The sequence below is a fragment of the Triticum urartu genome, chromosome 5A, assembly GCF_056163025.1.
Source record: "Triticum urartu cultivar PI428250 chromosome 5A, HENAU_Tu73, whole genome shotgun sequence".
NCBI classification, from domain to species: domain Eukaryota; kingdom Viridiplantae; phylum Streptophyta; class Magnoliopsida; order Poales; family Poaceae; genus Triticum; species Triticum urartu.
This window is the reverse complement of record NC_141877.1, coordinates 643,638,344-643,660,409: the sequence shown is the minus strand read 5'-3', so window position 1 is coordinate 643,660,409 and position 22,066 is coordinate 643,638,344. Positions and strand designations below refer to the sequence as shown.

The 22,066-nt window shown below is 44.9% G+C and overlaps 3 protein-coding genes across 3 annotated transcripts; all 3 read left to right on the top strand.

Annotated features, from left to right (window-relative positions):
- The first annotated feature begins 4,682 nt into the window (after positions 1 to 4,682).
- LOC125507562 (butanoate--CoA ligase AAE1-like) lies at positions 4,683 to 6,617 on the top strand. The gene has a single exon (XM_048672104.2). The coding sequence runs from the start codon at positions 4,827 to 4,829 to the stop codon at positions 6,474 to 6,476; it is 1,650 nt and encodes a 549-aa protein (XP_048528061.2). The 5' UTR covers positions 4,683 to 4,826; the 3' UTR covers positions 6,477 to 6,617.
- A 6,819-nt stretch (positions 6,618 to 13,436) lies between these two features.
- LOC147973695 (uncharacterized) lies at positions 13,437 to 21,369 on the top strand. The gene is made up of 16 exons (XM_087525073.1): positions 13,437 to 13,488; positions 13,601 to 14,476; positions 14,693 to 15,277; positions 15,402 to 15,487; positions 18,567 to 18,710; positions 18,849 to 19,122; positions 19,196 to 19,298; positions 19,399 to 19,529; positions 19,618 to 19,699; positions 19,798 to 19,930; positions 20,030 to 20,187; positions 20,270 to 20,738; positions 20,833 to 20,897; positions 20,999 to 21,080; positions 21,161 to 21,216; positions 21,309 to 21,369. Exons 2-16 carry the CDS (start codon positions 13,717 to 13,719, stop codon positions 21,367 to 21,369), a joined length of 3,189 nt encoding a protein of 1,062 aa, XP_087381199.1. The 5' UTR covers positions 13,437 to 13,488; positions 13,601 to 13,716.
- LOC147973696 (uncharacterized) lies at positions 15,752 to 17,472 on the top strand. Its single transcript, XM_087522423.1, has one exon. The coding sequence runs from the start codon at positions 16,321 to 16,323 to the stop codon at positions 17,470 to 17,472; it is 1,152 nt and encodes a 383-aa protein (XP_087378549.1). The 5' UTR covers positions 15,752 to 16,320.
- Positions 21,370 to 22,066: the final 697 nt, after the last annotated feature.

Sequence of the window (22,066 nt, the reverse complement as noted above, 5' to 3'; positions counted from 1 at the left end):
TTATGAAGATACGAGATTGAAGACTTCGTCCCGTGTCCGGGTGGGACTCTACTTGGCATGGAAGGCAAGCTAGGCAATACGGATATGTATATCTCCTCCTTTGTAACCGACCATGTGTAACCCTAGCCCCCTCCGGTGTCTATATAAACCGGAGGGTTTTAGTCCGTAGGACAACATACAATCATACCATAGGCTAGCTTCTAGGGTTTAGCCTCTCCGATCTTGTGGTAGATCAACTCTTGTAATACCCATATCATCAAGAATAAATTAAGCAGGACGTAGGGTTTTACCTCCATCAAGAGGGCCCGAACCTGGGTAAAACATCGTGTTCCCTGCCTCCTGTTACCATCCGCCTTAGACGCAGAGTTCGGGACCCCCTACCCGAGATCCACCGGTTTTGACACCGACATCACTCCTGTTGAGAAGGGAGGCAACACTTGACAGAATGGGAAGAACTTGAAAAGAGGGCACGACACTCCGGTTGAATGGATAAGCAAAGGAAAGAACATGATCTTTGACAAAAATGGGATGATGGGTCGAAGCGTGCAACATCACAATGCCTCCGGAACAAAAGATAGAACAGACTGAAAGTAACGAAGAAGAAAACAACATCTTCTACCTCAAATGAATTTGAAAGCATCCTTCCATAGAGGATTGGACGGAGTTGTTGGGAAATGAACAATGAAAAGAATAAACTTGTTGTGGGCTTATTGAAAACATCCCAAAACTTGAGGCGAAATTCTGCCACTAACGGAAACAATAGATTGGATTGATATCAACAAGGAGACGAGAAACTTATTTCACTGGGAGGATAAATGAAGAACTTGGGTCATTTATAAGCACCATAAATAGCAACAATCCTTAGGGAAGGCTTAAGGTGAAATATGACACAAGATAACTCCAATGAAGAGATTGATGGGTTGCAAAGTATCTCATGAACGAATTGAAAATGATGGGTTCAAAATATGTCATTCCGAACAACTTGTGAATCATGAAACACGAAGGGAAATTGTCAAGAATGACATAACACCACCTCAAAAGATAAGGGAGAAGGGATTGAACTTTGAAATGCAAGATGAAGAATACTTGAACTCCTCTGAAAAGAATCTCGACGAACACTTCGAGAAGGAATTAAATCCTTGATGAACCATCATGTAGAGCCTCCATGAAGAACTCCGGTAATAAAAGAATGATCAAACGAAAGGGAAAGTTGAAAAGAACTCTGGGAGAAGCCTTGCAATGATTAGATGAAGCTTTGAAATGATGTAATTGAGAAAGCTTGGAACTCCGGGAAAGTATGAAGCACTTGAACCGAGAATTTACTCATCGTGAACAAACTCCAGAAGAAGGGATTAAACATTTGGATGAAACAAGAATAAGAATTACGTTATGCATATCCTTCATCAATTTAAATTGATGACCAGCAACGGATTTGGCATACTACTTAATCTCGTAGAAGGGATTAAGATAGATATAGCGTAAACTTGAGAAGGTATTGATGGAACTACCGATGGGATTTGGAAACAACGAATGAATTAATGTGATAACGAAGGAAGATAAATCTTGAACGAACCACCGTAAGAATTGAAAATAAAAGTAGCAAAGGCACAATTCACCGGGGAGAATTGGAAAACGAAAGATGATATTTGAGGGCATTTAGATACATGTGAACGAAGAGATCACGAGTTGATAAGAGAATACTTGAATGATGGGATATATTGGATAAGGAGAGGGCCATGACAGAAGAAGTGTGTGGAATACAGAGATACAATTTATGACAACTTTTAAGGTGCCAAGATTCTATTAGTCAGAGAACCTTCGGTAGATCCCGGCACCGGTAAAAAGAGGTTTGCAGGTGCACCACCCCAGCTCTTCCTACTCCCGGGCCATCTCAAAGTCGAGGTAATAACACCAATGGTGCCTAAACTTGTCATTGATGTTCACTTTGGTGCCTAAACTTGAAAAATACACCAAACTGTTTCTATAACTTGGTAGTACGGTTCAAAGCACGTGAACACTTTTTACAAGAGGTAAATACACCGGGAGTCATAGAACTTGCACGGGACGTTCAGTTTGGTGCATAAACTCGTAAAATACATGTTTTTGGTCATCTAACTTGTCCTCTCGTTCATATACGGTGCTTTCTATCGTATCCGGCCGTATCCCAGGCACACGTGGCGTGCCAACGTTGTGGGGGCTCATTTTCACTGTTTTTTTAATCCTTGCATTTTATTTATTTATGCAGAAAATTCTCAAATAAAATTAAAACCAAACTTTTCTGATCCCTTGCATTTTATCTACGCGAACAATTCTCAAATGAAATTGAAAAGGCGGGTACATGCTGGGCTTCGAACTACTCGACAAACCTTATGTTTGGTGATTAGTACGCACAGTTAGCTCCATATTATATGGATAGTACGAAGAAAGTAGAAATTTAAACAGGAAAAGCTGTGCAAAAAAGGGATAGCCCCGGTTCAAACCTATGACCTCCTGGCTAGCTCGCCGCATGTGCAATTATAGAGATATACACAATTTATCTTTTGCATTTTTTCTTTTTTCTATGTAAGAAAATAACTTATACTCTAGATAAACTTTTCGGACAAATCATTCAACTTTTCCCCGCAAAAAAATCATTAAAATTTTGTTTGAATTCGTATAATATTAAATTTGAAAAATCTAGATAGAAGAAATATAGTGCAGAATGAATGTACATGATTTTTTTAGACAAATAAACTACATTTTTGTTTAAATTCGAATAATTTTTAACTTAAACAATCTAGTGCAGAATGAATGCACGTATTTTTGGACAAATAGACAGAAATTGTGTTTGAATTCAAATAAATTTAATTTTTTAAATCTAGATAAAGGAAAATATAGGTCAGAATGCTTGTACGTAAATTCTTCGGACAAATAAACTATTTCTTCTGAATTCGAATAATTAAAATTTTAAAAATCTAGATAAAAGAAGATATATTGCAGAATAAATGTACACAAATTTCTTTCAGGCAAATTAGCGGGGTTTTTTTCGAATACGAATAATTTTAAAGTTGAAAATCTAGATAAATGAAATATAGTTCAGCTGAATTGTCCAAAAGAATTTTAAAATTTGAACAATTTTATATTTGAAAAAAATTGATCGCTCAAACAGAATGATTCCACTCTCCGCGTGATAATGTGCATAAATTTCTATTACCCGCGTAGTTTTCTTAAATAGAGCAGGATTAATAACAACATACACACGAACATTTCCATGCATGAATATTTTTTTGAAATGCGTGAACATTTTTAAAATGCAACATACTTGCTTTAATTACACAAATATTTTTAAATTTTTAATTTTTTTAAAATATCACATACTTTTTTTACAACGTAGAACATTTTTGAAACGTCACAAACAACAAAATATAAGTTGTTTTCTTACATCATTTTATTCCTGCGGGAATTACACGAACATGTTTTTAGTTTTCGTTTATTGTTTTATTGGGCTGAGCGAACATAGTATTAAAGAAAATTTTGTTTCTGAGTTTGATGTCAATTTATTCTTGGTCGAGTGGCTAGTGTAGTTATCTCTTAGTTTGGAGGACGTCCGTTCTAGTCCCCTGGCGCTATTTTATTCGTCTTTCTTGAAAGAAACTGTGTGCCTTGATGTGCGTAATTAAATAAAAATCAAAGATGCTTTTTGCAAAAGAAAGATAATGCATGGCTGACCCAACACCTCACCACTCACAGCCCCCGACATGTGGGCCGTATTCATGCTGACACAACACGTGAGCACAAGATACGGCTGGATACGAAAGAAGTGACCGTATCTGCACGCATAGGCAAGTTATGTGACCGCAATGATGTATTTTACAACTTTTAGCACCAAACTGAACATCATATGCAACTTTTAGTACCTCTTTTTACAACTAGAAATACATTTCCTAAAGGCATGAACACTTCATATACTACATGAATATTTTGTAATTTCTAAAATAATAAAAACAACTAACATGTGAAAAATGGGTGCACTAACTGCAGCCCATTTAACTCCACGATTGTGTCGGATATGTACAACGTTGCAGTACGTAAAAGACAACAAATTTACATGGGGCAATAGGTTGGCGCATGTCCTTTGTGGCGCACATGTTGCCGGTTCGAAACTCACTCGTGCAAATTTTTTGTTTTTTCCAGTTGTGCACTGACAGGTGGGACCCGATGGTCATTGAGACGCACACTCTTCTTGCTAGTCTGTCCCGACACTGTAAGTGGGCCTCACGCCACGCTGGCATGTCTAGTCAACAATACATACATATCTAAACATGATTTGAACCATACTACCAAGTTATAGAAGCAGTTCGATGTATTTTTCAAGTTCAGGCACCAAAATAAACATCGATGGCAAATTTATGCACCACCAGTGTTATTACCTCCTCAAAGTCTCACTAAAAGTTACCAGTTTGCCTGGTTCTAACAATCAAGGGGCTGAGTTTTCCTAGTTTTGAAGATAAAATATCATTTCCTATTAAACTTTCCATAGAGTGGTTTTCTTATAAGCAAATAATAGTATATGATTCGGTCTTAATCAGTGGTTTTTGCCGCTTGGCACAAAGCCAGAGCCAGCTGCAAGTAGTACATTGTTCATCTGAAAAGGAGATTCCATTTGTCTGATGCCGCGTGCGTTTGTTGAAGTTCCTTGTTTTAATCACGCAACGCTATCATATCACTAATACCAAGTGAACACACATGGACTTGATTAGATTAATCCGCATGTTACCTCTATACGCATTGCATCAACCGTACCTAGCCTGGATTGCTCCGGGGATCCCATTCTCGAAGGCATCGCCATGGAGGGGTCGGTGAAGTGCGACGCCAACTACACGCCCCTCACGCCGCTGAGCTTCCTGGAGCGCGCCGCGCTCGTGTACGGGGCGCGCACGGCCGTCGTATTCGGCGAGAAGGAGTACTCGTGGCGCGACACGAGGGAGCGGTGCCTCGCCGGGGCGTCCGCGCTCGCGCGCCTCGGCGTCGGCCGCCGGGATGTGGTGGCGGTGCTGGCCGCGAACACGCCGGCCATGTACGAGCTGCACTTCAGCGTGCCGATGACTGGCGGTGTGCTGTGCACGCTCAACACCCGGCACGACGCGGCCATGGTGTCCGTCCTCCTGAACCACTCGGAGGCCAGAGTCTTCCTCGTCGAGTCGCAGTTCCTCGGCGTCGCACGCGACGCCCTGGCGCTCCGCGCTGACGCCGGAGGCAGCCTGCCTCTCCTCGTCACGATCGCCGACGGCGACGGCATCAGTAGCGATGGCGTGCCGGAGTACGAGGCCCTGCTGAGGAGCGCGCCGCGCGGCTTCGAGATCAGGTGGCCCGCCGACGAGTGCGACCCGATATCCCTCAACTACACGTCGGGGACGACGTCGCGGCCCAAGGGCGTCATCTACAGCCACCGCGGCGCCTACCTCAACACGCTGGCCACGGCGCTCGCCAACGAGATGCCGACCATGCCGGTGTACCTCTGGGCCGTGCCCATGTTCCACTGCAACGGCTGGTGCATGGTGTGGGCCACGGCGGCGCAGGGCGGCACCAGCGTCTGCATGGCCGGGAGCTTGGCTCCGAAGGCCGTCTTCGAGCAGATCGTGCGGCACAGGGTTACTAACATGGGCGGCGCGCCCACGGTGCTCAGCATGCTCGTGAACGCGCCGGCTTCGGAGCAGAGGCCGCTGCCGGTCAAGGTGCGCATCTCCACAGGCGGCGCGCCTCCGCCGCCGCACATACTGGCCAAGATGGATGAGCTCGGGTTCAACGTCGTCCATGGGTACGGCCTCACCGAGACGTACGGACCGGCGACGCTGTGCGTGTGGAAGCCAGAGTGGGACGCGCTGCCGGCCGCCGAGCGCGCGCAGATCAGGGCGCGGCAAGGCGTGCCGCACGTGATGCTGGAGGGCCTGGAAATCAAGGACCCGGCGACCATGGTGAGCGTGCCCTCCGACGGGCGCACCGTGGGCGAAGTCATGCTGCGAGGGAACACGGTGATGAGCGGGTACTACAAGGACCCGGCGGCCACGGCGGAGGCCATGAGCGGCGGGTGGCTGCGTTCAGGGGACCTCGGCGTGCGGCACCCCGACGGATACATCCAGCTCAAGGACCGGTCCAAGGACATCATCATATCGGGCGGCGAGAACATCAGCTCCATCGAGGTGGAGTCGGCGCTGTTCGGCCACCCCGCCGTGCTCGACGCGGCGGTGGTGGCCAGGCTGGACGAGCACTGGGGTGAGACGCCGTGCGCGTTCGTCACCCTCAAGGACGGAGCGAGCGCCACGGAGGCTGACATCATCGAATTCTGCCGGGCACGGCTGCCGCGCTACATGGCGCCCAAGACGGTGATCTTCGCCGAGCTGCCCAAGACTTCGACGGGCAAGACGCAGAAGTATCTGCTCCGTGACAAGGCCAGGGCCATGGGAATCCTGCCTAAGCTGACCACAAGCAAACTGTAGCATTTTCTATGAGTTCCAAAAAAGCATTGTCTTGTAACTTCTGTGTTACTGTTATATTGCTACCATCCCGAATTTGCTATGCCGCAAGTAATAATCGGTAAAAACATGTAGTTTCAGTCGAATAACGCCTTTGGTGCACAAGCAGGCCCCGTACACTGATCCCTTTTTTTAACTTAAAAAAAGGATTTTATGGCCTGAAAAATTGCAAAAAATCGTGTACAAGCGGGCATACTAGTGTACTATAACTATGTAAATTTTCATGAATATACATGCTTGCATGTGAGAGACACAAAAAAAAATACAGTGGGAGGAAATCGGCCAGCATGCGTCTGTGTGTTCTTTTGACTCAAGATACTAGGGGCGAGTTCATTTGACTCGACTCTAGAGAATCACGGTCTGGGGAATCAAAACCGCAAAAGAAGTCATTTCTGTGCAAGAAATCGGCTAGAATCATTCAAGAATAGCAGTGCATTTTAGTATCATCGAATGTTGGTGTTTCTTAAACCGCAAAAGAATGTTAGTGCATTTTAGCCTCGCGGTTGCTGGTGAGGTCCTCTCGTCCCATGCCTCTATGTCTCCTCCTCTATGCCCCTCTCTGTCTCATCGTCTCTCCCTCTCATATCTTTGCTTCGCTTTTCTTCTCCGTTTAGCACTGTCAAAAAATTGTATGCTTACTTGTTTGCTAAATTGTACGCTGATTTGGATGGTGCAAACATGTAGTGATTGATGTTGATGGCATGTAGTGAAATTTTTGTATGATTGATTGCTTATTATGATTTTTTCAGTGGTATGGTTTGATGGCTGCTTGCCTGCTTAGTAAAAAAGATTGTATAGATTAAAAATTGCACATATGGATGTTGTAGATGGAGATAGTGAAGCCTCCGAGAAAAATTTGGGATACTGCGGATCATACCATTTATATGGATGTGAATTAGAGGAGGTGTGAGCAAATAACAGCTCCACAAGAAACACCACTTTGTCCAATGTAGGACAAACTAATTTTCTTACTAAGTTCAATGAGCGCTCTGGGAGAAACTATTCGCACCAGCAATTAAAAAACAAGTGGGATTGTGCGGCTCATACCATTTAAATTGTGATATTAAACACTTTATGAGATTTGCAACTTGCTTTCGTGTTCATATTAGACACAAAGTTGTCTGAAATAACCAAGTGTTACCAATTTGAACACCGTTAGGCACATGCGATAAGACAGGGGCAATGGCATCTCCAGGTAGCACAATGCCAGTCTTCATCTTGGACACTTGGTAGGCGAGTCACACATGGATAGTTAAACTCTCGTTCAACTCTGTTGTTCCCCTACCATTACGATCGGTAATGCTCGGCTCGGTGATTATGACCAGTAGATCTTACCAACACCTAAGTGTTGTGGAACAGACATGGAATCAGAGGGCGCACTAGGACAAATTATGAAAAGCTTATCGCACAAAAATGAAAAAAATAATTAAATGCTCATAGACTGTAAAATCTTTCTTCATGCAACTTTTCAAAAATGTTCTTACCATTCAAAACAATGTTCATGGCATTTAAAAAATTGTCACGGGTTCAAACACATTGTTTGTGAAAATTAAAAAAAAACATAAAATGTAAAACATTGTTCGCGCAGTTTGTGAAATTATTCATATCATTAAAATTTCTTCATCACATGTAAAAAATGTTCATGTGTTACAAAAATATGTTTGTGACACTTTTAGCAAATGTTCATGCAATATAAATGATCATGGTTTTCTTAAATGTTGTACGATTGAAAAAAAATGTCTGTGACATTTTCTAGGAAAGTGTTTTAACATTTAACAATTGTCCTCACGATTTTAAAAAAATATTAATGCCATTTACAAAAAATATTTCAGTCGAATAATGTCTTTGGAGCACAGGCACATTGAGCCCCCTTTTTAACTAAAAAAATAGGATTTTTAGCGCCTGAAATATTCCAAAAAAATTGTGTATATGCGGGTATAGTAGTGCACTATAACTGTGCAAATTTTCATGATACGTGCTTGCATGTGAGAGACAAAAAGAAAAAAAAAATTAAATGGGCTTGTTTATTGTTGATTTTGTGGCGGAAATTTTGTCTTTTTTGTGCGGCGTACAATACAACATATTATTGAACAAAATTTAACATGTACTGAGACCACATGCATGCATATTCATTTTAAAAAAAATCATTTCTTTTCAAAACTTGTAAGCACCATTTTTTAGGGCTTTAAAAAACGTAATCCAATGCACCCATGCTCCAAAAGTACGCTTTATAGGTTTAGGTTGCTTTCTTGTCCGTCCATTTGTGTTGAGATGTGTGCTCGACTTTGTGTCAAGCGTGGGTCGCCTCTTATTGTGGCGTGGTCGGTCCCACCTATGCTTTTCTAATTATTTTTTCATTTTAATTTCCGCCCGCTCACTTTGATCCAGATCAAGAGAGAGAGAGAGAGAGAGAGAGAGAGAGGAGGGAGAGGTACCGCCCGCCAAGCTCGTCGAGGCGGTTCAACAATGGGGAATTTAGGGTTCATCTGCTGGTATTCTCCCGCTTGTTGTTGACGATGTGAAGGCTTGCACACAGAGGCATCGAGGTTTGATTTGACTACTCTATGTTTTTTGTTACAATTTTTTACTGGTTTGGATTTATTATTTCTATGTGTAGTTAGTGCCTTAGGCGGCGATTTCGATGGGTTGTTCCCCAATTTAGTATGAGAGATTTAATTCTCTATTTTTGCTTATGTTTTTGGGTACAAGTGGCTAGATCTGTTCGTCTATGCTTTAGGAGTTGGCTTGTTGGCTAGATAAGTTCGTGTGTGTTAAGTTTCGGGTAGAAATGTAGAGGGTCAGTTGATGCCAGGGTCAACCCTGAGATTTCGGTGGTCTAGGGCAGAAATCAAACTCAGGGCCGGGCCCCTTAATATAAACATCATAACAATAATAGTGTGTGGTTGCTAAACATTAGTTGCCTGAAAATGGCAACAACGTCAATCAATTTTCCTTGAGAATAAGGAGGGGCGGGAGACGAAACAATGCAGTCGACCGTGGCACCCAGGTGTAGCCACAACGTCACTAGTGATAGGGAGTTGAAGAGTTGGTGCGTGCGGGGAGGCGCCGGTCCAAAAAATGGGGCACAAGAATGATGGCCAGGGCGGCGAAGGTCGAGCAAGGTCGCATGCCTGCGCGTCATATATCGCGGGTGGCGACGGAAGACATTTCAGTCGATGGTGGAGGGTCGATGGCCAACCGGTGGGGATGAGGAAGACGCCAACAGAAAAATTAATAGATGCCAAAAAACAAGGCAACCAGCCATACCCATAGAATCCCCTTGTTAGAGACCGAAGCAAAATGAAGCTCCCACGTTCGTTACGATTTTGGACTGTTCGATCGACGTTCCTGATGCGTAATGGCCGTCGGATCTCTTGGCGGACTGGTACTGAACGTCCGATCAAACCGGCGTTCGCTCATCGCCGTTCGATCTCGTCTGGCGTTGCTGGGATGGAATTCCACCACGCGTTTTACACTCCCGCTTCCCTGGTGTGACGCGTTGACAAGGGGGGCCGGGCTCTGTGGGTCACGGTCGTCAGTGTCTGTGGCGGGTGCTGATGCCGGTGCGAGCCCGTTCTGGGCGGGGCGCGGTGCCACCGCCTGATAATTGCATCGCCCGCCGAGGGTGTATTCGACATTGCACGCCGTCCCCCTTGCGTGGCGCTTCGCCTATGGATGGCGCATGGGTAAAGCCGCGGACCCGACTGGCTGGGGCATAACCAACCCTAGCCTTCCTCTCTGTTTCGCCGTCCCCATCTTTCTCCTCGTCTTCCTCTCCTTCACCCGTCACCGACTTCTTGCTGCCTCTCCCGCCGTCGAACCTCAGGTCTGGTCCGCGTTTTCGGCTGTTATTTCGTGGCTAAGATCTGTGTGCCTGTCATCTGATGCGGTATGTTTGTTGTAGATCCAGTCGGCTTCTAGGGTTCGATCTTTGGTGTGGACGATGCATCTCGGTTCTTCGCCTGGTTGATTGTGATGGATGAGGTAATCTATGATGCTCTGCTCTACTTTACGTTCGATTCGTGCTCCCTTGTTTCTTTTTTTGATTTGTTTCTGACCGATGCGCAGGATTAGGTTTAGGGTTGGCCCTTGGTCTTCGTTTGCGGCGTCGTCCTTGTCTTCTGCTTACAAGTGATTGGGTCTGCTGTGGTTGATTCATGCGAGTGTGCCTGTCGACGGTCCTGGAGCAGGTTCGTTGCTGAATTTTTTCCTTTATGTTGCCTACTTGCTTCCCTGTTTATCGTGTTGGATCTGTATGAGTAGATGGATTTTGTATGGGTATTTTGGCGGCCCTGTTATTTACTTGTCGTGATGTTTTGTGCCATTGACACAAGGGGTGGGGCTCTGTTTAGGCCATAGGTTACTCGGATATGGATGGCTGTGGTTCAGAAGCGAGAGTGATTCAGGTTTCTGTTTCGTTTTAGGCTATCTTTCTTCTACGGATTTGTGTAGCAGTTGCGTTTGGATATAGTGTTTGTTCAGTCTAGGGTGTATGTCGATGTGAGATTGGATATTTCCTGGTGCTCTCTCCGCCCCTCTCTCCCGTCCCTAGGGTTAGGTGCCTCGGGCTTGGTCTCGGCCGTCGGCCTCCGCCCGCCGCCCGCCCTGGCATTGCGGCTGCTGCTGCTCCTATTTCAGAGTTGTTGTTGCTGCCAAAGTTGCTCTAGGTTATGTACCGCTTCTGCCGCTACGTGGTGATGCTTGCTGCTGTTGCTTGATGCTTGTGCACAGTCTCTGGTTATGGGCGGATGTTTTGTTCTAGGATATACTGAACCCAGTGTCTGTTCATTAGAGTCATGATTACTGATTACAGGGCTTTCTGGTATACTGAACCCACCAATTGATGGCTTGTAAATCATGTGAGCTGGCCGTTTAGATATGATGATTGCTTGTCAGGTCTCTAAGGTGTAGCGTGCTGGAGATATCGAATCGTGCGTTCTGTTTGTTGTTGTGTTGGTTCCTGATTACAGGGCTTTCTGTTTGTGTGCTGCCGTATTTTGTATGCGTTGTTCCTGGCTAGGTGCTTTGCGTTTGTTTTCTAAATTGGAGGATCTAACGTCTGCTTCTGTTTCCTTTTTATCTTTTTTTGTGGGTGGTTTGTTTTTTTATGGGTATTATATGTGGCAGGATGTTTGCTGTGAGTTGTTCGTACATGCACCTGTTGGATGTCGTCACCTCTCGATGTCGTTTGCCGTTTCACTCATACCTGCGAGAGGTTATGGAATATGGTGATTTGCTTGGTGGAGTTGAGATCGAGGTTTCTATTCCTGGGAGTGGTGGACCAACGGACAGGAGATTTTTCTGGTCCCATTCCAGTGTGGGACTGTCCATTTATGAAAATGCTGCTTTCCAGGCGATTTGTTTTTTGCAGGGTGTGTATGGGTTCGTTGTGATGGATTACAACTATAAGAGTATGTCTACTTATCGAGAGCTTGCTCGCTCTGCAGTGGTTTTGGCTGCGTCATTGGTCCGGACCATGCACACTGATGCCCATGCTGATGTGTCTGCCGTTGTGGGTGACGTCGATGTTGCTGCGCAGCGGCAGATGCTGCATACTGCCTTGGTCGCAATGGCATGTGCTTTATAGTGCTGGTGTACGGCTTATTTGGTTTTGTTTTTCAGTGGTTTGTTTTTTCCTTGTCCCGGGTGTTATGTATTTGAGTCGTGCTATACGTGCAGCTGAAATGTTGTACTATTTAAATATAATGCTCATTTGTGCTCACCGGCATTCAATAAAGTTGTTGTTGCCTTCCGCTATTACATATTTTATAGCTCTGGTCCAGTATTTTCCTTATGTATGTACTCTGTCTTGGTGTATATGATGATCTCACTACTGACTGGGGATTTTTTTCCTGCGGTCTATCTGCATGATGATGTTCTTGATTTTTCTGTCTCGTGTTGTCCAGTGTTGGTTTGCCATGTTATCGTGTGGTGGAATTCTTGTCCGTGGGTGTGCTATTGTCTGAGGAGGTGTTTGTATGGTGGATGAAGTTGCGGATGGTCATAGAGGGGGGGTTGGTCATGGACGAGGCGAGGGCTGTGGGAGCCCGGGTGGTGGTGGTTATGGCTCGGGAAGGGGGGTGTCTCTGCACGGGAGGGGTCCTCTGCACGTATCCCTGTGATTGGTCGTGGTTGTGTCTGTGGACATATGCCTACCCCGGGCCTTGTGATGCCGGTTATAGGCATTGTTGGTGGACGCGGACAAGGTGGCGTAGTTATTGGTCAAGGTGATGTTGATTGTCCAAGGGAGGGTGGACAAAATGTTGTTGCTGCTGTCTAAGGCCGTCGAGCTGGTCGTGCCCCTGTGGCTGCTGCTGCCCGAGGCCGTGGGTCTGGGCGTGCCCCTGTGGCTGCTCCTTCCCGAGGCCGTGGTTCTGGGCGTGCCCCTGCCGCTGCTGCTGCCCGAGGACGCGGGTCTGGGCGTGCCCCTGCCGCCGCTGCTGCCCGAGGCCGCGGGTCTGGGCGTGCCCCTGCTGCCCGAGGCCGCGGGGCTGGGCGTGCTGCTTCACGTGGCCGTGGTTCTGCTAGGGTGCCTGCTGCTGCTGCTCCCGTGCAAGGACGTTATGCGGTTGCTAAGTTGTACACGCCACGCGTGCCTCCTGGGTTTCCTCCTCGAAAGCGTAAACGTGTGTTCCGTTTCCTTATTGTGGAGGTTATGTGTTTCCCGGGTTATTGTTTTCATGTGCTGATCTTTTCATGTTTTTGGTGTTCTCTGCCCCTCCTAGGTGATAGTTAGCTTCCCTATTTAAGTTCAGCTGAAACAACCTCAAACCACAGGAAACATAGGGTGAACCTTGACTTGCTTCGTTCTGGCTATGAAGGTGCTTGTGTTGTTATAGATCTATTGTTGGTTGCTTGTTTGTGCTCTTTGTTACCTCATCTTATTTTGGCTATTCCGTTATAGAGCACACTGTTTATGGTCCATTGCCAGAAGATTGGCGAGGTTACTCTGTTGTGTTTGCTGAGTCGATTAAAGGTATTAGCTGTCGATTCTTGGGTCTAGCACGATTGGTGTTTTCATATATGTGTGTCTATTGTCCTCTGTTCTATGGATTGTTTTTCATTTCATGCCTCTATGGGGCTGTTAGCTTCCTATCCAGATAAATCATACTATGGCCCTCCAGATTTCTTGTGTCGGTATTGTGGTGCCTCTTTCTGGTATAACGAACAGGTGAAATCAAAGTCTTCTTGGGCGAAGCGCGAGATGGTTCACTATCTCTGCTGTAAAGGTGTTAAGGTTTATATTCCTCCTTTCAAGGATCCCCCGGCTTATCTCCGGGAGCTTCTTCGATTTGATGGAACTGCTCGTGCAAAGAAATTCCTACAAAATATCCGCCAGTACAATTGTGTGTTCGCTTTCACTTCCATGGGTGCTACTATTGACCGTTCGCTTGATGGTACTCGCGGGCCTAAGATCTTCAAGATAAGTGGCCAGGTAACCCATCGTATAGGTTCGCTCCTGCCAAAAGGCGACGATGACCCTAAATTTGCTGAGATGTATATACATGACCCGTCTAACGAGATTGACCATAGAATACGTGCTTTGAATCCGGAGGATAAGCCTGATGGGGGTATTGATAGGAGTATAGTTGTTGGTCTAAGAGACATGCTTAACGATTCCAATCCATTGGTTAAGACCTTTAGAGAGGCCAGCAGTATTATAGATAATCCTGGTGATGGGCCTGTTGAGGAAGTTTCGATTCGCATAATTGGTCCTTCGGAGGGTGACGGTCCACAATATAGTCTCCCTACTACTGCTGGGCTTGCTGCTTTAGTCGTTGGCGACTTTACAGGAGAGAGGTCATCCAGGGATATAGTTATTTCTAGCCGGTCGGAAGGTCTTCAGAGGATCTCCTCCTTGAACACTGCTTTCATGCCTTTGCAATACCCGTTGCTTTTTCCTTACGGAGAGAGGGGGTTCCAGATAGATGTTCCTCATTTGATTGTCCCTGTAGGTGACAATGGTGGAGGTGATGTTTTGATTGATCCTGTCCATGATAATACATTAGACCTAGGGTCTAATTCTGGTATCCCGAGTGGTCCGTCTCTTCAATCAGATGTAGGATCTACTTCTTGGGTCCCAAGTAGTCCGCCTGTTCCGTCCAATATAGGGTCTACTTCTGGGATCCCGGGCGGTCCGCCTCTTCCGTCCGATATAGGGTCTACTTCTGGGATCCCAGATGGTGAGCCTCCTGTGTCGGATGCGGGGTCTGCTGATGCCCCGGTTGATCAGTCTCCTAGCGGTAGTAGGAAGAATAAGATGACTATGCAAGATTACTATCATTTTATGTGCCATTATAAGGGTGATCAGCCTAATCCATACTTGTGTTATGGCCTGCTGTCTTCTCAGTCTGTTGTGGATGCACGTGCATGTATCGATGAGAACAGGCTTTGGTACATACTGAGAAACCAAGACATGCTTAGGGCTGAGCATTTGCAAGGTATCACTGATGCCATCAATGATGGATGTGTTGATAGTACTCTTATTGGAAAAAGAACCATACTGCCGTCCAGCCACACTGCCGGTCCCCGTTATCACAAGGAAAATTTCCAAGACGGACTTGCTATATGTCGGGTGCACGGTGCTCCTGATGTATTTACTACTTTCACCTGTAACCCCAAGTGGCCTGAGATCACTGCGGCGTTGGAGACAGGGCAGCATCCCTCTGATAGGGCGGATGTTATTGTTAGGGTGTACCGTATGAAGCTTGTTGAGTACTTGGAAGAGATCAAATGTGGAAAAGCTTATGGTTCTATCAAGGCTGGTACTTGTTTTGTCTTTCTGTATGATTTTGATGCGTGTGTTGTCGTTAGTGATGTATTTTTTCCCTCTGCTGTGTTGTATGATATGCTTGGCTTCTCACAAGTCTTTTATGTGTCTCTTTTCAGTGCTGCATACTGTTGAGTTCCAGAAGAGGGGTCTGCCACATGCTCACATATTGATTTGGCGGATAGGAAGCCCAGGTGAGATTGGCGTTGAAAATATAGATTCCTTTATTTCTGCTGAAATACCTGATCCATTAGCAGATCCTCTGGGTTATGTGTTAGTTACTGAGTTTATGATGCATGGCCCGTGCGGGAAAATTAATGGTAAATGTGTCTGCATGAAAAAGGGTTCTTGTTCTAAGCATTTCCCAAAAGAGTTTAGAGAGGAAACAATCGTAGATGACAAGGGGTTTGCCCTGTATCGACGTCGTAACGACGGCCGAACCATCTTTAAAAATGGCCACTATCTTGATAATAGGCATGTGGTTCCTTATAACATGGCTTTGCTTAAGAAATTTCAGGCCCACATTAACGTAGAGTGGTGTAATAAGACTCAGGTGATAAAGTACTTGTTTAAATATGTCACAAAGGGTGCTGATTATGCTAAAGTAATGTTAGAACGTTTTAAGAAAGCAGATGTCTATGGTGCTGGTCCCGTGGATGAGGTCCTGGAATATTTGCTATGTCGTTACATCTGTGAGTATGATGCGTTATGGCGTATATTTGGTTTCCAGATACACTGTAGGGTGCCATCTGTGGATAGATTGGCCGTTCACCTTCCTGGCATGAATGTTATCCGTTATTTTCCTGGTGTTGATCTTACCAAAGTTGCTAATTCTGACAAATTGAAAAAAACTATGCTGACTGAATGGTTTGTTGCCAATGAATTGTATGAGCATGCTCGATCATCAACATATTGTGATTTCCCAATTAAATGGACCTGGGACCCTGTGAATAGATCATGGCACGAGAGAGGCGGTGGTGACAAAATTGGTCGCATATATATGTTTGTCCTACAAAAGGTGAATTATACTACTTGCGCATGCTCCTGATGATTGTTAAGGGGGCTAGATCTTTTATAGATCTTAGGACATATGATGGGCGTGTGTACGATAATTTTAAAGATGCTTGTGCTGCTAGGGGTTTATTAGGAGATGACAGTGAATGGTACATGGCATTTGATGAGGCTGTGATCTGGGGGTTTGGAAACCGTCTTAGACAGTTGTTTGTCACTATGCTTATAAATTGTCATGTTTGGGACGAGAGGGATTTCTTTGAACGCTATTGGTTCAGTATGGCGGATGATATCCAGCACACAGTGTGCTCTGTGTTGGATAATGAAAATTATGAGGTCCCCGTCAATAGGCTTAGAAACATGCTTCTTGATGAACTCATGGGTATATTTTTAAAGCATGGTTCTGATATACAAAATTTTAACTTGCCGTCTCGTACAATTGATGATGGTCATACCTTCATTGATAACAGGTTAATTCATGAGGAGATGTCGTATGATGCTGTTTCATTGGCTAGAGAGGCACCTGTTATGTTCCATAGTTTAAATACTGATCAGGTAGCCGCCTATAATATGATTGTTGATTGTGTTCGATCGGGCAAACCAGGTTTCTTATTTTTTTCTGGGTATGGAGGTACTGGGAAAACCTATCTTTGGAGTTCAATTTGTGCTTTACTTAGAGGTGAGAGAAAGATAGTACTTACTGTTGCGACGTCGGGGATTGCGTCCCTACTATTGTCTGGTGGGAGAACTGCACATTCTCGTTTTAAAATACCTATTAACATCGATGATGATATGTTATGTGATATTAAGAGAGGTTCTCGCCTTTGTAAACTATTTGAGGCAACTTCTTTGGTTATTTGGGATGAGGCGCTTATGACACATAGGAAGTGTTTTGAAGCTGTGGATAGGACGTTGCGTGATATTCTTTCCGCACATGATGCATCGCGTGCAGACCTCCCGTTTGGTGGACTGGTCATGGTTGTAGGGGGGATCTTAGACAAATATTGCCAGTTATTGAAGGGGGTACCAGGCCTCAGATTATTGATGCAGCCATCACAAATTCTCCACTATGGCGCAATGTTCAGACCCTGCCCCTTACAATTAACATGCGATTGGCTGTGCCAAATGCAAATGCTAGGGTACAAGAAGCTGCTGCTTTGTTCAGTAGGTGGGTGTTAGATCTTGGTGAGGGGAGACTGCCTGTTACGAAGCGAGGTGATGAGTCAGGGGCTTCTTGGATAGAAATACCAGATGATCTGTTGGTTCAGGCCGATGGGAATCCAATATCTGCCATCGTCTCTTCCATTTACATTGAATTTCTGGATAATTATCTAAGACCTGACTATTTGCGAGAGCGAGCCATTCTAGCAACGACCAATCACTTTGCCAAGGACATAAATGTTCATGTTATGAGTTTGGTTCCAACCGTTAGCAGAGAGTATTTGAGCGTCGATTCCATAGATAGCACTGGAGATTGTGTTCAAGAGGAAAACCTGTTTTATCCTATGGAGTATTTGAATACTATAAAAATCATTAATTTTCCCTGCCACAAGCTTACTCTTAAAAAAGGGGTTCCGATTATGCTGTTAAGAAATTTGAGCCAGGCGAATGGTCTTTGTAATGGCACACGCCTTATTGTAAAAGATATGGGCGATCGTGTCATTGAGGCTGTTATAATAACAGGGTCCCACATAGGTGATACCGTCTACATCCCTAGAATTGAATTGTTGTCAAAGCAGTCAAAAGCATCGTTTGTACTTCGACGCCGCCAGTTTCTAGTGCGTGTGTGCTCTGCTATGACAATCAATAAAAGCCAGGGCCAGACGTTATCTTCGGTTGGTGTATATCTTAAAAAACCCGTCTTCACCCATGGCCAGCTGTATGTAGCCGTGTCTCGTGTTACTTCGAGAGATTCCTTGAAGATCCTTATAGTTAATGATGATGGCACCTGTGGCTCCGAGACGAAAAATGTTGTCTTCCCGGAGATCTTTCGATCTGCTGGGATGGCGTAGTGCTACTGCGCGGTGATTTGTATTTTGTGTTGTGTATGGTTGTTCTTTTGGTACTCTACAGGCCTATTGTGATCGTGCTTTGCTTTGGTACTTGTGTACAGATATAAGATCTCTTAGATCTAGGGTTTTCTTGAATTGCACTTTATTATTGTCTTCTTTTACATTACGATGATCTATCTGTTATCCGCACGTACCATGATTTATGCCTTTTGGACATTTTGCCTTCTGTTTTGCTGTGCTTTTGCTACGGCTTTGCTGCAGATGTCGATCACTGCTTTGGATGAACTTGTCCCAGGAATTAGCACTGTCATGATTCGTGTTTTTGTCTCGCGGATGTGGCACCATCGTGGGGCCACAGACGTTGGGCCCATAAAGCACACCGACTTAGTCTTCCTGGATGCTGAGGTAGTTGATCTGTCCTTATGACTCGTGTTGTTTGTCGTTTTGATCCTTTCGTTTTGTTTGATAATGATCAATGGATGTGGTTGTGTTTCTGGGTGTGTTAATGTTATTTGCTCATAGTCTGCCGTTTGGTCTTGCCAGGGTAGCCACATATATGCTGAAATCTCTAAGAAGCAGGTGTCAAAGTTCATGGGTAAAATCGTCGAAGGCTGTGCGTATGATGTATGCCAGTTCTTGGTGTTTCCAAATAAAAAATACTTCAAGCCCGTCGATTCGACGAACATGATCAGATTTAATAGGTTCACCACTGTTGAACCAACCGTTGAGACGGACCTTGAATTCCCATTCTGCACTTATTCGCTCATTGAACTGGCCCACCTGCCTGCGCCCCTTGAGAGGCCTCCTTTCTTTATAGGTTTGTTCTTTTTGTTTTCGTTTATTTGTTCTTTGTATGAACTTTGGCTGATGCCTCTTCCTGTGGATTGTAGATGTGCTTGGCCTTATCATTGCCGTGTCAGACGCCATGCAGTATCACAGTTCAAGTAGGGCCCAACCTTCTGTGAAACGAATTGTCACCATTCGGGATCTCAGGTCTGCTGTCGTGCTCTTTTAGGCATCTTCTTTGTATTCTCCTTGCTTAGTTTGCTATGGCGTTTGATAAAGTCTGTACTCTGTACTATGCTCCATGCAGTGGGTATCAGATAAATGTTGTGCTTTGGGGCGAGCATGCAACGGCGTTTGATGCGGAGGAGGTCATCGCAATTGGTCTGACCGGACCAGTCTTCGTTCTGTTTGTTGGCACTCTGGTCAAAAACTATGAAGGTTTGTTCTTTAGCAACTTTGATAAGAGATGTCATGTGTGTTTGACATTCCATGCCAGTTGTAACATGTGTTCCTATCCTACATGTAGGTCGAAGGGGGGTTAGTGGAAGTGCAGCGTGTCGGTGGTACATTAATGATGACATTACTGAAATATCAGATTTTCATGAGAGGTTCGTCACTTTTGCTTACACAGGCATCACCCTGCATTCTTTCGAGATGGCTTCATGTGTGGTCTCATGATTTTCTTTCTTTTGCTTCTTAATTACAGGTTACAGGGCAAGTTCTCTCCTGTAGAAAAGATACTTTTACCAGGACAGACGATGGCTCAAGTGGCTGCACATGTTGAAATGGAAACTAAGACGGTGGCAGAGCTGCTGGCTTTAGATATATACAAGCATAAGGTAGGTTGCTCGACAGGCTTTTTTCATTTGAAGAGGGGGCGAACGTTCCATTGTTTTGGTGGTTTACCTTGCTACTTTTGTCGTGTGATCTGTTTGTAGGAAGCCAGTTTCTTCACCTCGATTACATTGGCTAGGCTCAGTCCTGGGCAGCGCTGGTGGTTCATGTCCCGTGAGAAATGTCATAAAACTTCCCAGCCATATGGGTCTGTCTACAGGTGCAATGATACCAAATGTTCATGCACCGATGCACTGCCAAGGTGCTGTTACCTCTGGATGTCCATTGCACTCTTCATAATCTTATTTCCATTGCCCTTAACACATGTATGTGCTTTGTTATAGGTATCGGATCTGTTTCGTGGGGGCTGATGATACGGGTGAGGCTGAGTTCGTCTTATTTGATAGAGCCGGCAGGGATGCTGTTGGTAAATCTATGATCACCCTGCTACGTGAGGGGCATTCTAACCGGATGCCTCTTAACGAGGTTGTTCAAATGGCCCGTGGGACTGATGCCCTTCCCCGTGAGCTTTCTGCATTGATTGGCCGAAAGTATCGATTTGTGGTGTCTATATCGTCAAAGAGTTTCCAACCAGAGGCAGAAGAGACCTCATACCAGGTCAACCGTATTGATGTTCCAGTGGAAAAGGGGTCCTGTTCCACGGTTGAGTATCGCAAGGCTGATTCGTCTGAACAGTCTGAAAGTGATACAGGTTCACTGGCCCTTGCTGGTGTTGCTGACTCTACCGTGCTTCCCACTGAGTCCATCCCATCCTTAACCACCACGGATCTCCATTCGCTTGTCCAGTCAAATGTAAATTCATCTTGCAATGGATTGTTGTCTGTTTGTTCTTTTTTTCCACTACATCTGACAGAATGGCTTTTTCCTCTGTTTCTGCTCTTGACAGGAGGCTACAACTCCTAAAGCTCAACCTGGCCGTGGTCGGGCTTCTCCGGCATCTGTCAACAAAGTGTAAGTGATGCAAGCGCTCTGAAAATTAGCATTTCCTACTTCCTTGGAAATACTGCATTCCAACTTGTCAGGATAATCTGTGTTATATTTCTGGATTGCAGTACCAGTGTAAAGCAGATGGAAAAGAACAAGGCGTCAAAGAATGTTGTGCATGTGCATCTGCTTCCTCCTGCTACTAATGAGGTGCTTACACTATATTATCTTATGGCTGACAAGATGATTCTTGATTTATCACTGACGCTTGCTTGTGTTTCCTTCTTAAGGTCACCGATCCAGTTGTTGATCCTAAAACACGGGATGTTGATGGGACTACTTCAAGGTGCTTGCCCTTTTCCGGATATTTTGAATCGGTTGTTATGTTTAGTGATACGATTCTATTCTGTTGTGATCAACCATTGTTTGTTTTTGAAGGGTTGTTGATGCAGAGGAGGGAGGCGAGGATCCCAGCGCCAGTAAAAGGCTTAAGCTCTAGAGCAGCTGACGCCGATTGATCTACTCTTTTGGTATATATGCCCTGTCCTTATCTTTGGTGACTTTTCATTGGCATTGTGTGTGTGCTATTCTTATTTTGATTTCGGCTTTTCATGTCTCAGGTCCATGACAATTGGCTATGGATGTACAACGATACCTGGATTTGCTGATATCCGTGGTGCTTCATTACATGCTCAACGATGAAGCCGCTTCGTCGTACGGACCTGTCTACATGAAGATCTGTCTCTTAGTATATAATCTGATGCTTTATTTCCTGTAGGGGGGATGTATTGCAAGTACTTTTAAATTTGAACAGAACCTGCCTTATTATTACCTGTTTGCTTGAATGTGTGTCGCGGACGATGTAGTGGAGTATGAGCAGACGCGAACTTGTGGTGCTTATGGCTGTTGTTGGCAAATGACTTAAATATGTCTATGTCTGCCTATTGTCCATTATTTTGCATCGCTTTTGTTACATTTCTGTTCTGTTGGCGGTGTTGATGCTTTAATTCATCCTTATACATGTATGGTTGATACTACTTGTTGCGTGTGGAAATTTTGACGTCTTATTCATTTGAACGCCCGGTGTGTTCCTTTTGTTAGCACATGTGGATGGCATATTTTTGTTCCCTGTATCTGCCTGATTTCCTCACAATAACTAAAAGAGTAGGGTAATTGTTTTTTGCAGTATTGTTCCC

Excerpts from the sequence above, each read along its gene's own strand:
- LOC125507562 (XM_048672104.2), top strand. The coding sequence starts at position 4,827 with ATGGAGGGGTCGGTGAAGTGCGACGCCAACTACACGCCCCTCACGCCG.
- LOC147973696 (XM_087522423.1), top strand. The coding sequence starts at position 16,321 with ATGCTCCTGATGATTGTTAAGGGGGCTAGATCTTTTATAGATCTTAGG.
- LOC147973695 (XM_087525073.1), top strand. The coding sequence starts at position 13,717 with ATGGTTCACTATCTCTGCTGTAAAGGTGTTAAGGTTTATATTCCTCCT. Across the intron at positions 19,530-19,617 it reads TCTGGTCAAAAACTATGAAG|GTCGAAGGGGGGTTAGTGGA; the intron begins GTTTGTTCTTTA and ends TCCTACATGTAG. Across the intron at positions 21,081-21,160 it reads TTCCTCCTGCTACTAATGAG|GTCACCGATCCAGTTGTTGA; the intron begins GTGCTTACACTA and ends TTCCTTCTTAAG.